The 14,401-nt window shown below is 37.4% G+C and overlaps 1 protein-coding gene across 3 annotated transcripts in view; it reads right to left on the reverse strand.

The window, feature by feature from the left end:
- The window catches only part of TP63 (tumor protein p63), a 224,483-nt gene that overhangs the window by 24,044 nt on the left and 186,038 nt on the right, over positions 1–14,401 (reverse strand). For 2 of the 3 annotated variants that reach the window (XM_042955040.1, XM_042955039.1), the window contains 4 exons: positions 5,689–5,875; positions 3,057–3,172; positions 2,176–2,285; positions 1,371–1,507 (listed from right to left, as the gene is read on the reverse strand). In XM_042955040.1, the coding sequence (XP_042810974.1) occupies positions 1,371–1,507; positions 2,176–2,285; positions 3,057–3,172; positions 5,689–5,875 (550 nt within the window). The remainder of the gene's footprint in view (positions 1–1,370; positions 1,508–2,175; positions 2,286–3,056; positions 3,173–5,688; positions 5,876–14,401) is intronic. The other variant, XM_042955041.1, reaches the window with a different exon arrangement.

A 14,401-nucleotide genomic window follows, 5' to 3' on the forward strand; every position in this document is an offset into this window, starting at 1 on the left:
AAGTAAAGGCATGTATGTGTGTGTGTGTATATGTATATGTATACAGATATATACATATATATATACATATATCTGTATACATATATCTGTATACACACACACACACACACACGCACACACACACTTTTTTGAGGAATAATTAGGGAGAAAAGGAGTCTAACAAGAAGGGCAAATAATACTATAAAAAGTACATATGTAAGATATATGTCAAACATACATATATACTTTTTTGAGAAATAATCAGGGAGAGAAGGAGCCTAACAAAAGGGCAAATAATGCCATATATATGTATATACATATATACACACATACTTTTTTGAGAAATAATCAGGGAAAGAAGGGCCCTAACAGGAAGGAAAATCATACTGAACAGTTACAAGTTGATGATGAGTAGCTGTTATAACACAATACAATTTATATATCTTCGGAATACTAATCCAAATAAGATTAAAATGTTTTTTTCATGATATAAGTCATAGGGTGGTGTATTTTAAAATACTTGCTGTAGTGATAACAGGCTGACATGGGGCACCTCCTAGAATCAACTTCGCAATCAGACGGGCATGCAGATCAGTGGTTTTCACACTTTGTTCCCTGGAGGTCTGGGCCCCTCTGGGGCTGTACCACATGGGCAAGGGATGGTTGTGAGCAGAGCATGGAGCCACAGACGATCCCCTACTCCCGTCCCCTTCAAATAGAGTCACTCTGCTTTAATCTATATGCATTTTAGGTTTTTTGACATATTTCATTAAAGCAAAAAAAAAAAAAAAAGCTTTTAATGCTTAACAAAAGAAGTTTGAAAACAGCGACCTAAATCGTTAGCCTTACTGTAAATGAGGTAACTGAGGCCCCAAGGCCCCAAGAACTGTCAAAATTCAATGCAACCCAGATCTTCAGAGTCCCCAGACTGTGCTTTGTGAAATATATTCTTAAATCTCACTATTCCCAGGAGTTCATTAGGTAGGTAGATGCTATTTTCAGCCCTGATGCTCAATTACAGAGAAGTCAACTGACATCAGTAGCTGACACCCAGAGTTTCTGATTCACGAAGTCTGGGAACTAAGAATTTGCATTTCTACCCAGTTTCAAGATAATGCTGATGCTACTGGTCTGGGAGTCACAGTTTTAGGACCGCTGGACTAAGAAATCCTCACAATGAGGATTTGCTTTTGTAAAGCTGTGGTGCACAGCTGGCGTCCATTTCAGCACCTCCATCAATGGGACAGCAGTTTGCACTGGCTGTGGGGCCTCAAGTCATACTTGCCCCTAAAGCCTTGAGGTCTTATTATGCAGCTTCCCAAATGTCGCTCCTAGTCCCCACATTTGCAGAAAATTTAGCCCTACCCCATTTGGCTACTACAGCTACTTACGGCGCTTCGTACCGTCACCGTTCTTTGCGCTGTCCGAGACTTGCTGCTTCCTGATGCTGTCTTCATCCGCCTTCCTGTCTCTCCCTGGGCAAGCACAGATCCTGGCCTCAAAGCAGCGTCGGCCCAGGACTTGCCCACTAGGAATCAGAGAAGAGGGAGAGAAAGGGCGAAATTGAAAAGACCCTTAAAAGCCCTGGAATTCTCTCATTTCCATTTCTGATGCTGGCCATCACCCATCCACCATGACCACCAGTTCACTCATCGCTGCTCCGAGAATGGACCCAGAAGCGCTTGGCAGAACACAAAAATGCTTGCATGCCACAAACAACATTAGTAAATATGATTCCATTTGTTCCGCAAAGAACCCCCAAGCCATTCACTGAACAGTTGGATTTAACTACAGATTTTGAAGGACAGTTGAGTTGAGCTTGTGGATGTCTCTGGATAAAACCCCCTTAGGCAGCCCAGACTTACTCAAAGAAGTTATTAACTGCCTTGGAAGCCACATGAAAACAAACACTGTCTAATCAGAAACTACTGTAGTCAAATGTCAAGAATTCAGGTATAAAGTGACTTGCATGCCTTCCTGGTTCTTTTCTCCCCTCTACTTTAATGCACCCTGTTCTGCCTCCACCTTCTTAGATCTTTTATGTCAGTGTTTGCAGCCAGGATTTAAAGCACAAAGGACAAAATCAAGGTTAGCTCTTTGCTATACATGGGAAGTTAATGAGAGAGCAAACACAATTTCACTTTGCCCTCTGCCCACGGTGTTTTACAGAATGACAATTCCACATATGCCACTTACTCTCTGGTTTCCAGAGTAACAATGATTAAAATTGGACGGCGGTTCATCCCTCCAACACAACTGCTGTTACACATGAAATTGTACAGGACTGTCGTGAATTCAGTGCCAACCTGAACACAGGAGGAAAAAAGAATCTGGGTTAACACTGATTTGAACTGATGTTCTTTCTTCCTTCACAGTTCTATGTAACCAACTCACTTCTGATGAGGTGATATGCTTTCCTCTAGGGAGACAAATTCTAAAACCCATTGTAGATTCCTCTTTGCCTTGCCTCTTGGGAAACTTAAAGCTAATGTTTGGAACATTGGACACTACATTAGGTGAAATAGGCTTTAAAAATATTAATTTTTGATCCTATTCATTTGTAAGCTAATCCCTATCACCCAATTCAAATGGGGGGGGGGATGAAAAAATTACCCATAACAACAGCAACACCCCAGGGATATTTCCCCTATGTGAATAAAACAGTGCAACACAGATTTAAATGTAGACTTCCATAAATAACACTGTGGAGCTGAAAAGGCCCTCAGGATTAAAAATCACCTAGTCCTAAGTGGTCATTTATGGGTGAGTCAACTGAAGTTTAGAGAGGGAAAGTCACAGGCTAAAGGTCCACACAGCAAGCCAGCAAACCAAAAGACTCTGGTTTCACTGCTCCAGTGTTCTTCCCACAGAACCGGTCTGGGAACAGGGGCACAGAGCAATGTTACCAAGTTAACTTAGTGCAAATTAAAGAGTTCTTAAGGAGATAGACAGTCTATAATAAAGCGGAAGAGGGGAAATACAAAAACTTTTGTATTTGATGACAAAGACTAAGGCAGAAATAGATGCTCAAAACACACTAATGCTCTCCTAAGTCAGCCCAGTACTTATCTTTTTACCTGGGGTGGTTCATAAGGTACCAACACACTCTGTCTTCCTGTGATGGGGTCTTCTACATACTGGGCATGGCTGTTCCCTTCTACTCGAATCAAATGACTAGGAGGAGCAATCTGTCCTGCAGAACAGAGAAAGACAAAATAGTTAGTTCTTTGCCTTCCAAATTTAAAAAAAATGAAGCTGCATGGACAAAATATTGGTGGCTAAAGAAATAGTTTGTTTAATACAGAAAATACACATCCTTGGAAAAAGGAACAGATCTCATTGCCAGATATCTAATAAATGAAGGTGTACCTTTGTAGCAATAGAAATGGCTGGAATGCTCATCTATATTTAAGGAATAGTCCTTTGTTTCTGGTGCTTAAGGTAAATAATTCAAGCTTTCACAGTACTCCATGACTATGTCTCTGCCCTGATCCATAGAGGTGATTCTGTTAACTTCCATGGGAAATGGAAGGAAAAGGATTAATTTAAAAAAGACAACTCAGCTTGAGAGAAGATGCTTCCCTCAAATTGACTAGCAAAAAAATTCAATAAGGATAAGCATTTCACTGCCTATTCTTTTCTCTGCTACAAAGTATCCATATTTACACCTGCTTTTTTTTTTTTTTTTTAAGATCTACACCCAGTGTCGGACTTGAACTCATGATCCTGAGATCAACAGTTGCATACTCTACTGATTGAGCCAGCCAGGCACCTGGTTTTACACTTGCTTTAGTCATAAAGATAAATTCATTGGCTTTGTGGTGCTGAAAGAGCTCCAGGTAGGAGAATAAGAAAAAGGAAGCATGCTTTAAAAGAGTATAGGCCAGGGGTGCTTAGGTGGCTCAGTCAGGTAAGCAGCCATGTTTTGATTTTGGCTCAAGTCATAATCTTACAGTTTGTCAGATCATGCCCTGCATCAGGCTCTTTGCTGACAGTGTGGAGCCTGCTTGGGATTCTCTCTCTCCCTCTCTCTCTGCTCCTCCCCCATTCATGTTCGTTCTCTCCACACCCCCCAATCTCTCTTAAAATAAGTAAATAAAACTTAAAAAAAAATAAAATAAAAATGAGCATAGGCCAGATTTCACAAAATTGGGATACCTGACAGAGCTCCAAAGGAAAGAAGATGATCTGAGAATTGGGAGCCATAAGGGTGTTGTTAACATTTGGATACATATTACCATTCTATACAATTTTATACTCAATAAAAGTCACACATTAAATGTGAAAATGCTCTCTGAAGAATCACCTATTTGGCAAAAACTAAAAATAGCTATCATGTCAAACAATGAGAAAGCAAAAGAAAACAAAATATAGTTGTATCATCTTGATGGATCAAGGACAGTTATAGAAACCTATAATGGAGTCTACATATAAGGAATACTCTTTAAGGCATACTGTTAAGTGAAAAACAAGATAGAAAGGTATTGAGGGGAGCCTGGGTGGCTCAGTCTGTTAAGCCTCTGACTCTTGATTATGGCTCAGGTCATGATCTTACGGTTTGTGAGATCTAACCCTACTTGGGATTCTCTCTCTCTCTCTCTCTCTCTCTCTCTCTGCCTCTCCCCCACTGGCATACATGCACATGCTCTCTCTCTCTCAAAATAAATACTCCTTTTTTTAAAAGAAAGGTATTGAAAATGAGGCCATGTAGACAAGGACTAGAAGTTAATTTGTAAAAAGTAGTTGTGTTAAGGTGGGAGGGTTTTAACTTTCTCTTTTGAAATTTCTACCCACTCTTTTTCTTCCTCCATTAATTTTTCTTCACTATCTATTCCTACATCCATACTAGCTACCTACCAATATTTCTATTTTTAATATATTTTCTATCTAAAGTATCCTAACTTGCAAGCCTCTGCACCCAGATCACTCTTTGGTGAATATTTATGTGTTCTCTTGTCCTTCCTTTCCACTTTCCTCTGCTCCTTACCTAGCCTCCTTTCATAGAACCTTAGAATATTCAGTGTAAGAGAACCTATGGAAATAGTGACCTCCTTTGTAAAGCCCTTGTTGGATATGAGGCTCAGAACTTGGGGCCTGACATTTCTATGGACACAAAGCTTAAAGGAGACCCCAAGATACCTGTTCCCTGATCCATAGTCCTTTACTTTGCTGTCCCACCTCCCAGCTTATGTCCTAGATCTTCTATTTATTCCTTTTATCCATTATTCATCTTCATTCCTTTTTCATCTCTCCCACTTTCCTCTTCTGTTTTTTCATGTTTCTCACCTTTGATGCTTCCTCCACTTACCCTTCCTGATCAGAATTGATATAATCTTAATAATCACTCTAGGAAAGGCACTAAAGCTGAGGGTTGCCATTGCCTGGGCTGGACAAATCGGAAGTCAGGTTGTCCCTTCTACATTCTCTCATTCAAAAAAAGGATAAAAGAGAAAAATGAGGGAAGTAGTAGGGACTGGAGAGGCAAGTCCAGGTCATCTAGTAATCACCAATATGAAATTAAACTGTCCAATCATTATGGAAGCCACAAGTTTATCATTTTTCTCAAACAGCCCATTAGACATAAAGGTGGACTGACCTGCCATCGGATTACACAGATTGGAACCCAGTCAATGGGTTCCAAAGAAAAATCTCCACAGGATCTCTATATTCAAAGAGCTTAGCTAAACAGCCACCAACCCTAATTCTTACCCTCATTGAATTCACGGCTCAGTTCGTGGTTGGGGCACCGTTTCACCACCTCGGTGACATGTTCAGCCTTCTTGTAGACAGGCATGGCACGGATGACAGCGCCCTGTGGTGGTGGGGTCATCACCTTGATCTGGATGGGACATGTCTTTGCAATTTGGCAGTAGAGTTTCTTCAGTTCAGTGGAATACTGCTTAGAGATGGGCCAATGGTGGCAGGAAGGAAAGAACCAACAGGAGATACCATTACTTTCCAAATCAGAATAAGGACAACATGTTCACTTTGTACAGATGTATGTTCACATTTGGCTACTACATACACGACAGCGAGGATTCTTATTAGAAGAAGTTATATTCATCAATCAAATTAATCATTTTTCCTACTTTAAATACAATCCCATGGCAAAAGAAGAATTTGCATTTATCAAAACATATTTATGCCATTATTTCCTGTTATCTTTAGGATAAAGAAATTGAGTCTCAGAGGGGTTTAAATAATTAATACCACAAACACTTTTATGGAGTTCCAGAAACTAAATGGAAAAAACAGTGTTTTCATGTACTGAGTAATATTTCAGAGATTGTAATTTACCCTGCCCTTACAAGACTCTAGAGAGACTCAGAGGAAATAGGATTTATGGAAAAATTAAGATGGAATGGAATATCTGGCAGAGAGTAAAGAGATCTTACCCAAGGTCAACCAACTAGAAAATTACAAAGCAAAAATTCTCCCAAACTACTGTACTTATGTTCTCCTGTCATAGCCTGAGACCATGAGAAAGCTGACAGGGGCCATTTGGTTCTATACTCTCATGAAAAAGGACAGGCCTGTTGTAATGCCACAAATCATGGTGCAAAAGCCATCAAGATACAGAACTCTTCACTCATAAGTGACTGAAATGTTTCCTGCCCATAAATCCTTCTGCAGGGAAAGGAAATTCAGTAGTTGGTTGGTTGGCTGGCTGGTTGTAGAACTGGCAAAATAGGGAAGAAAGCATGAGACTTAGAACCAAATAGAAGAAAAAAAGCCCTATCCTGTGCTTCTTCCTCTCCCCGTCTCTGAACCAATGTAGAAGTCTCCATTCCAATCCCTACATTCTATTAAATCTTAGCGTCCCGATCCTCTGTGTCAATTCCCCATCATGGTATTTCCTTCTCATTCTGCTGCTAAAGTGAAACCACCCAGGCACCAGAATTGCCAGCCAAGAGTGGGGCACCTAGTAACACCCAAACAAAGGTAAACACACACAGACACACACACACACACACACACACACACACACACTCAGTTTGCAATGACATTCTCCCAGGGGAAAGACACTGGGGACCAGGAGCCAGAATGGCAAAAAGATTTATTACTGATATGTTTCAACCCAACTCTGACAAAAGGCAAATGTCCTACTAAAACGTACATTTAAAATAATCATTTTATCTCTTTCCTTTTGAAATATTTTATTTAAAGAATCCTTCTTTTCATCCCAAGCCTTTTAGTATATGAAATTTTCAGTTAAAAATTTCCTAATGCTAGAAATGTGTTGCATAATCAGCTCTCCATGCCCACAGGTCAAGGATTAAACACAGCAAAAGGGTTTTATATAGCCTGAAGAAATAGGGAGCATGCCAAAAATTGACCACAAAAATAAAATTCTACTTGGGAGACACTGAATGGAATCTAGAAGAATATTTTTGTGCTAGTGTTTTTTAACCAATGACTTTACAAAACAAAGGCACTGCCTTGGGATGTGTTAAGAACTCACTTTTACTGAGAACTCTCAGAAAAGAAGCATAGCTGTTTGTGTGTTTTAGTTAGGAGATATATAATCTAACCATGGGTTTCATAAGGTTCACCTTAGGAAAAATGACTGAAAAATAAGTTTGTCACCTGAAGGCATATAAGATACCTACCCAAGTATGTAAAGACTGAAAAAAAAGAAGGATAAGTCTTCAGAATAGGACAGTTAAAAAACATATACCATTTCAGTAACTGATATACTAAAATGTGAAAGTACTAAAAACAAATGTAGGCATCATCAGGTATTAATCCTCACTCGTTCTCAGGGATGGGGGGAGGGAATCTAATTTCTGAGTCTGAATAACGATAAATAATCATAGCTTTACCATTTCCTGAGTTCTGTTGTCAGAAATGCAATCCTCACACAACCCTATGAGGAAGGTATTACAGGTATACAATCTCTTATCTGAAACCCTTGGGGTCAGATGTTTTAGAGTCCAGAACCGTTTTGATTTTAGAAAGGGAGTAGAGTTCCTATAGCATATATTATAGACACCTCCAGCAGCATTTAGGTCAGCGCCCCATGATCAAACCTTAGCATTACTTCGGAATTCATGAACATTCACACCAACTGGGAAATAAGCATAAGGCCTCAGAGTTCAGGCTAGATTTCACCACCAAATGAATCTACCACAAACTCCACGAAACTAAAACCGAACCAAACCAACTTGGGGTTTTGGGAGCTCTTGGGATTTCAGAATCGCAGATAACAGATAATGAAACAGCATTATTATCCCCATTTTATAGATAAGAAAATTGAGGCATGGAGAGGACTAGCCTGAGGTCACCAAGGAGAGCTGGTTAGCAACCAGTGTAAAAGAGTCCTAGTCCCGGCCTTTTAACAACGGTTCCTTGTCTCTATTTCTCTTGGCTCAGCAGTGCCAATTCGTGTACTTTTGCATTTTTCTATTTCCCAACAGCATGACTATTTTCTGAACCAACTTAAAAGGTATACAATCTTCTCTAACATTAAAATGGGCTCAACAGCGGTTGACTCACCATCAACCATTCCTCTTTATTTCTCAGTGCAATAATGTTTGCTCACTGAACTGCAGAGAGAGGGAGCAAGCAATAGAGCTGGAAAAGTCCTGGATGAGGAGGAGGTCGTCCTTGGAGGCTATACTACCAGCTAGCTGGTAGCTGTGTGTTAGCACTCTTGTTACAGCTCAGGGGAATTCACGTAGGAGGCCCTGACCTTTCACATGGTTTATTAAGGCCCTTTTGTGTTCTGACCCCATCTCTCTCTCAGTCCCTCCCCGCACCCTCCTAATACATTCACCTCCCATGTGTTCTACTCATGCAGACATCTTAATGGCTCAAACACGTTACACTCATCACCCACAATTCAATCATGCCACTCAGTCTAGAACAACTCATGTTCTTCCTCTGTTCTCCACACCAAGCGAGGACAATTTAGTCCTAGCCCTCTGCTAGGACTGCATCTAGTACTATAGACCACATTTTCCAGTTTTAATGATGCAGGTTTCATATTGACTAAATCCAAATCTAAATCTAAATATCAGACCAGGGCCAAGATCCCTTTGATTACTGCTTCTGGTTAAACTACTAGGCCTGCTGTTCAGTAACTAGAGGGGCTGAAGCTGAAGAGGCCTGGCACGCTTGGTTCTTTACAAAGCCAAGCTTCTGCTATTCTGTTTCTTTTACTGGCCAATCCAACCTGTGATGATGTTTAATATTTTTCCAGCACTAAATTCGGGCTCCCTGGCCTATAGTGTATTCATAATTCTTTACACTTGCCCATTTCCCTTATCCTCTACCAAATAGCCCACTGTCACCAATTTCCCAGGCTTCTGCATGACCACAAAAAATGGGAATCTGATCTATGCCAATATTCTAGAATACACTGGTAATTTAAGCTGGCACAGGGTGGAAACTGAAACACATCTGGTTTCTCTTAATGTCTCTCTCTTTCTCCCTGGGACTTCTAAAATCTACCTCTAAACCACTCCCAACACTGACTTGACATTCTTGAATTCTAAGGTCTAATTTCTTCTTTTGGGTCTGTATTCTTTGTTGTAATCAGCTTTGAGGTATAACTTACTACAAAATATACCAATTTTAAGTATACAAGCTGATGACTTTTGACAAATGCACTCAGTTGTGTAACCATCACCGCCAACACCCTATTCATCAAGATTATCTTTTGCCCTTTTACAGTTAATTCTCTCCCTGATCTCTTCCTAAGCAACCATGTACCCGCTTTCTCTCACTGCACTTGGCCAGAATTTTACAGAAATGGAATGATACAGTATATAATCTTAGATGCCTGGCTTCTTTTCACTTAGCATAATGCTCATCCACATGTTTGCCTGCATCAGCATTTCATATTTAATGAAATTCCATTATTTGTCAATTCATCATTTATTTCCAGTTTGTATTTACTATGAATACAACTCTTACGAACATTCATACACAAATCTTAGTGAGGACACATGTTCTCATTTTTCTGGATAGGGACCTGGAAGTATGATTGTTTAGTATGTGTATGCTTGACTTTATAAGAAACTGCCAAACTGTTTTACAAAGAGACTGTGTCACTTTACATTGTCACCAGCAGTGTATGAAGGTGTCACGTCCTCATCAGCACTTGTTATTGTCCATGTTAATGCCATTCTAGCAGGTATATATGGTTCTTATTGTGTTTTAAATTAGCATTTCCCCGACGATTACTGATGTTGAGTGTCTTTTCATATACTTATTTCATGTACTTCATTTATATTTTTATATAATAAAAATTTTAAATATAAATATTTTATATAAATAAATTAAAGTAAAAAATTAAAAATATAAATAGATTTATATTCATTTTATACTATTTCATATACTTATTTACTATTCTTTTTTAAAGTGTTCAAATCTTTCATACTTCTTGAATTTTAACTTTTTTAAGTTTACTTATTTACTTTGAGAGAGAGAAAGATTGCAAGTAGGGAAGGGGTAGAGAGAGAAGTAGAAAGAGAATCCCAAGCAGGCTCCATGCTGTGCAGAGCCTGATGCGGGGCTTGATCTCACAAACTGAGATTATGACTTGGCCTGAAATCAAGAGTTGACGCTTAACCCACTTAGCCATCCGGCATCCCTTAAATTTTAATTTTATAATTGGGTTGCTTGTATTCTTAATTTGAGTTGAAAAAGTTCTTCATATGTTCCAGATACAAGTCCTTTATCAGATATGTTTTTAAAATATGTTTTCTCCCAGTCTGTAGCTTGTCTTTTTTTTTTTTTTTTTTTTTTTTACCAATTTTCTGTGCTTTTCCAAAACAGTTAATTTTGAGGAATCATCAATATTTTGCCTTTAAGGCTCATTTCCTTTCTGTCATAAGAAATCCTGGCCTAGCCTGATGTTCAGAAGGATTTTGTATGTTTGCGTGTAGAAGATTTATAGTTTTAGCCGTTGCATGTAGTTCTGTATCTATGTTCAGTCAATTCTCCTCTTCCTTTTCCTCTTCTTTTTAACAACGATCTATTTGTTCCAGAAACATTCTGGGACTCTGTTCAATAATAGCCTTGGCATCTTTTTTGAAAATTAATTGGCCAAATGCATTCACATTTTTATCTGGACACTGCTCTTTTCTATTGATCTATGTGTCTTCATACATCAGTGCACACTGTTTGGATTACTCTAACTTTATAGGAAGTCTTGAAATCAGGTAAATGGCAACCTCCAATTTTGTTCTTTTTCAAGATTGTTTTGGCTATTTCAGGTCTTCTGAATTTCCATTTAAAATTTACAAGCAAGTTGTCGATTATCACAAAATACCTGGTAAAATTTTGGATGAAACTGTTTCTAATATATAGGTGATCTTGAAAAGAAGTGATATATTCACAATATTATGTATTTTAATCTATGAATGTGGTATATACATCCAAATAGGAACCTTTAATTTCTCTCAGGAATGTTTCATAATTTTCAGTATATAAATTTTGCACATATTTTGTTAGACTGCTCCTTTGGTATTTTTTTAATTGTTTACATGCTACTTCAAAATTTTTAATTTCTAATTTTATTTTTTCAGTATATAAAAACATAATTAGTCTTTGTATATTGACTATGTATCCTGTGACCTTGCTAAACTTATTAGTTCTAGTAATTTTTTATAGCTATCTTATGATTTTCTGCATAGATGATTACATTAACTGTGACTAAAGACAGTTTTACTCCTTTCCAATATGCATGACTTTTAATTTTTATTCTTGCCCAACTGCAAGAATTGAACTATGGTCCAATTTGTTATTGTTTTATTTTTATTTTTTAAATTGATATCTTAGACCATTGATTTTAGACTTGTTTCCCTAATATAAGCATTTAATTCTGCAAAGGTACATCTAAAGCATCCCTTTGGCTATATCTACAACATTTTGATATATTCTTAATATGGAGGAATATATAAGCATTTCTTTTGGAGGTTGGGTTATCCAATATAATTTGACATCCAATTATAATTTCTTTTGGAGTCTTCATATTCAATATAATAAAGGACCATACTTACATTCTTGAGAAAGATAATTCTTCCTCTAAGACTTCTGTTTATTAGGTGGGTTCCATCTCTGGCTCTAACCTATTTCCCCTTTGTACCATTTTCTTATCATTCCAAATGTATTTTTTCATTGCTGTTCTATGGTCATTTTTTTTTCTGTAGCTAGGTTTTTTCGACTATAGGTATCAAAGGAAGAACCCAGTTGAGTCTATATCTGAAAAGAGAATTCCTATATCTAAGAACTTCGTTGGTGATGCATGTCCATTGCATTGAATCTCCAGCAGCTCTTTGGGTAGATGTCAAACATTCCAACCTTTATGTTTAAAGGTATAACCTATCTCTTCCCACAATGCTGTCACTATTAGAAGCAGTTATGAAGGATTAAAGACATAAATTTCTCAACTTCTTTTTCCATAAATGTGTCTGGTTTTTTTCATAATTATAACATATGCACACGGAAATTCTGAAAAACAGAAATATATGACATATTTCCCCCACCCAGAGATGCACACCATTAACATTTTAGACTTTTTCCTATTCATATAAACACATACAACACAAACACTCTCTCACAAACACACACACCCTTATACAAACTGGAACACACCATAAAAAAATTTGGTGTCTTGTCTTATTTAACATATCGTGAGTATGTCTAATTTAAAAATGTGATGTTAAAGGGCTGTAATTATAGTATTAAAAAGAGACATACCATGATTTATTTAATCATGCCTTTCTTATAGAATATGAATTTTATTATAATTTAAAAATATTAAAAATAATGCTCTTGTGCACATTTTAAAAAATTACGTTTATTTATTTTTGAGAGAGGCAGAGACAGTGTGAGTGAGGGAGAGAGGGAGTGAGAGAATCCCAAGCAGGCTCCACACTGTCAGTGCAGAGCCTGATGCAGGGCTTGAACTCACGAAACCAAGAGTCAGATGCTTAACTGACTGAGCCACCTGGGTGCCCCATGCTGTGCACATTTTAATTCACAAATCCTTTGCACATAAATTAGTTTCAGTTGGATCCCTTAAAACCAGATAGTTGAGTCAATGCACATGTTAGTATTGCAGGGAAGTCCAAGGTCAATTTGAATTTTCTTCTTTTAAGTAAGCTGCTTATTTTTCCCTAGATCCTTACAGGATTTGTTTCCTTCTTTATTTTTATTTTCTTTTAAGTGAGAATATTTCTAATTTTTTTTTGGAAATTATTTGGGAATTGGTGAGCTCTTTCAACTTACATACTTTAACTCAATATAATTTACTTTTCTTGTTTTACTTATATTTTTGCTTTTTCTACTCATTAATTTTCAGAAACATGTAAGTCTTTAGATCCACATTGTCTATCTTTCATACATTTTATATACTCAAACATGAATTGTTAGTATATTTTCCTTTTGTCTGCATTCAGGGAAAGCTTGTCAAAGTCATGTACATATCATGTGTAGGGTTTTCTAGAATTAGTTCTGTTCTGCCCTACTACAATTAGTTGTAAGTCTTCTATTGCACTTAAATGTTGTTCTTTATCTTGCTTAATCTCCCTTTTTACCTTATACAGTCATCTTTCCATCACAGCCTGCTGTTCTAGGTATGTTATTTTCTTCACCAATTTATAGTGCTTATGTTTTATTGCTTTGTACTGAAGCAATCTTCTAATTTTTTTTTCTGGTTGCTAGGATGTTTTTGCTTCCTTTGGTTCATTAAAATGCTGTTCCCTTATATTTAGAGTTCTTTTACTTCTTCCTCCCCCCTCCTCCTCCCCCTCCCCTTCCTTCCCCCCCTTGTTGTTGTTGTTGTTGTTGTTGTTGTTGTTTTGATATAGGTATGTAATCACTTTTATAGTTTTCTGTGAACATAATAAGATATAACTAGGGCTAGTATTTGCATCCCTCATGTCTCTTTGACAATTGAAAATTTGACAAATGTCAATTTTCAATTTGATTCTATAAGCCCTTTAAAAAATAAAAATTGCTACACTATTATAAATAGCATGAGTGTCCAATTTAGTTGGGCTTTTTCCTGTAATTCATAATATTTTAGTGGGAAGTTAAGATTCTATATAAGAATTTGCTTATCAGCTGCCACTGTAAACTAGGCATGAGATCTATATATTAACATCATTCAATAATTGCCAAACAAATGTCTACTAAGCACATACTACCTATGGTCGATACTCTGTTCTATACAAGAAACATAGAGAAATAAGATTCAAAACCCCATAATGCAGGAACTTATATATCCTTGCTGTGTAGGGCAGTTTTTGAAACATAAACTGAAAGAAAAACTTAGTCTTACCTCAAATTGGTCATGGTTTAGAGGTAGAGTGAAACAATCCACTGAGCATAGCAGAGGTATACAGAATGTATTATGGGATTACAGAGGATAGAGCAATAACATATTTGTTAATAAATTTGCTATTTATTT

Source organism: Panthera leo, chromosome C2 (assembly GCF_018350215.1).
Source record: "Panthera leo isolate Ple1 chromosome C2, P.leo_Ple1_pat1.1, whole genome shotgun sequence".
NCBI lineage: Eukaryota > Metazoa > Chordata > Mammalia > Carnivora > Felidae > Panthera > Panthera leo.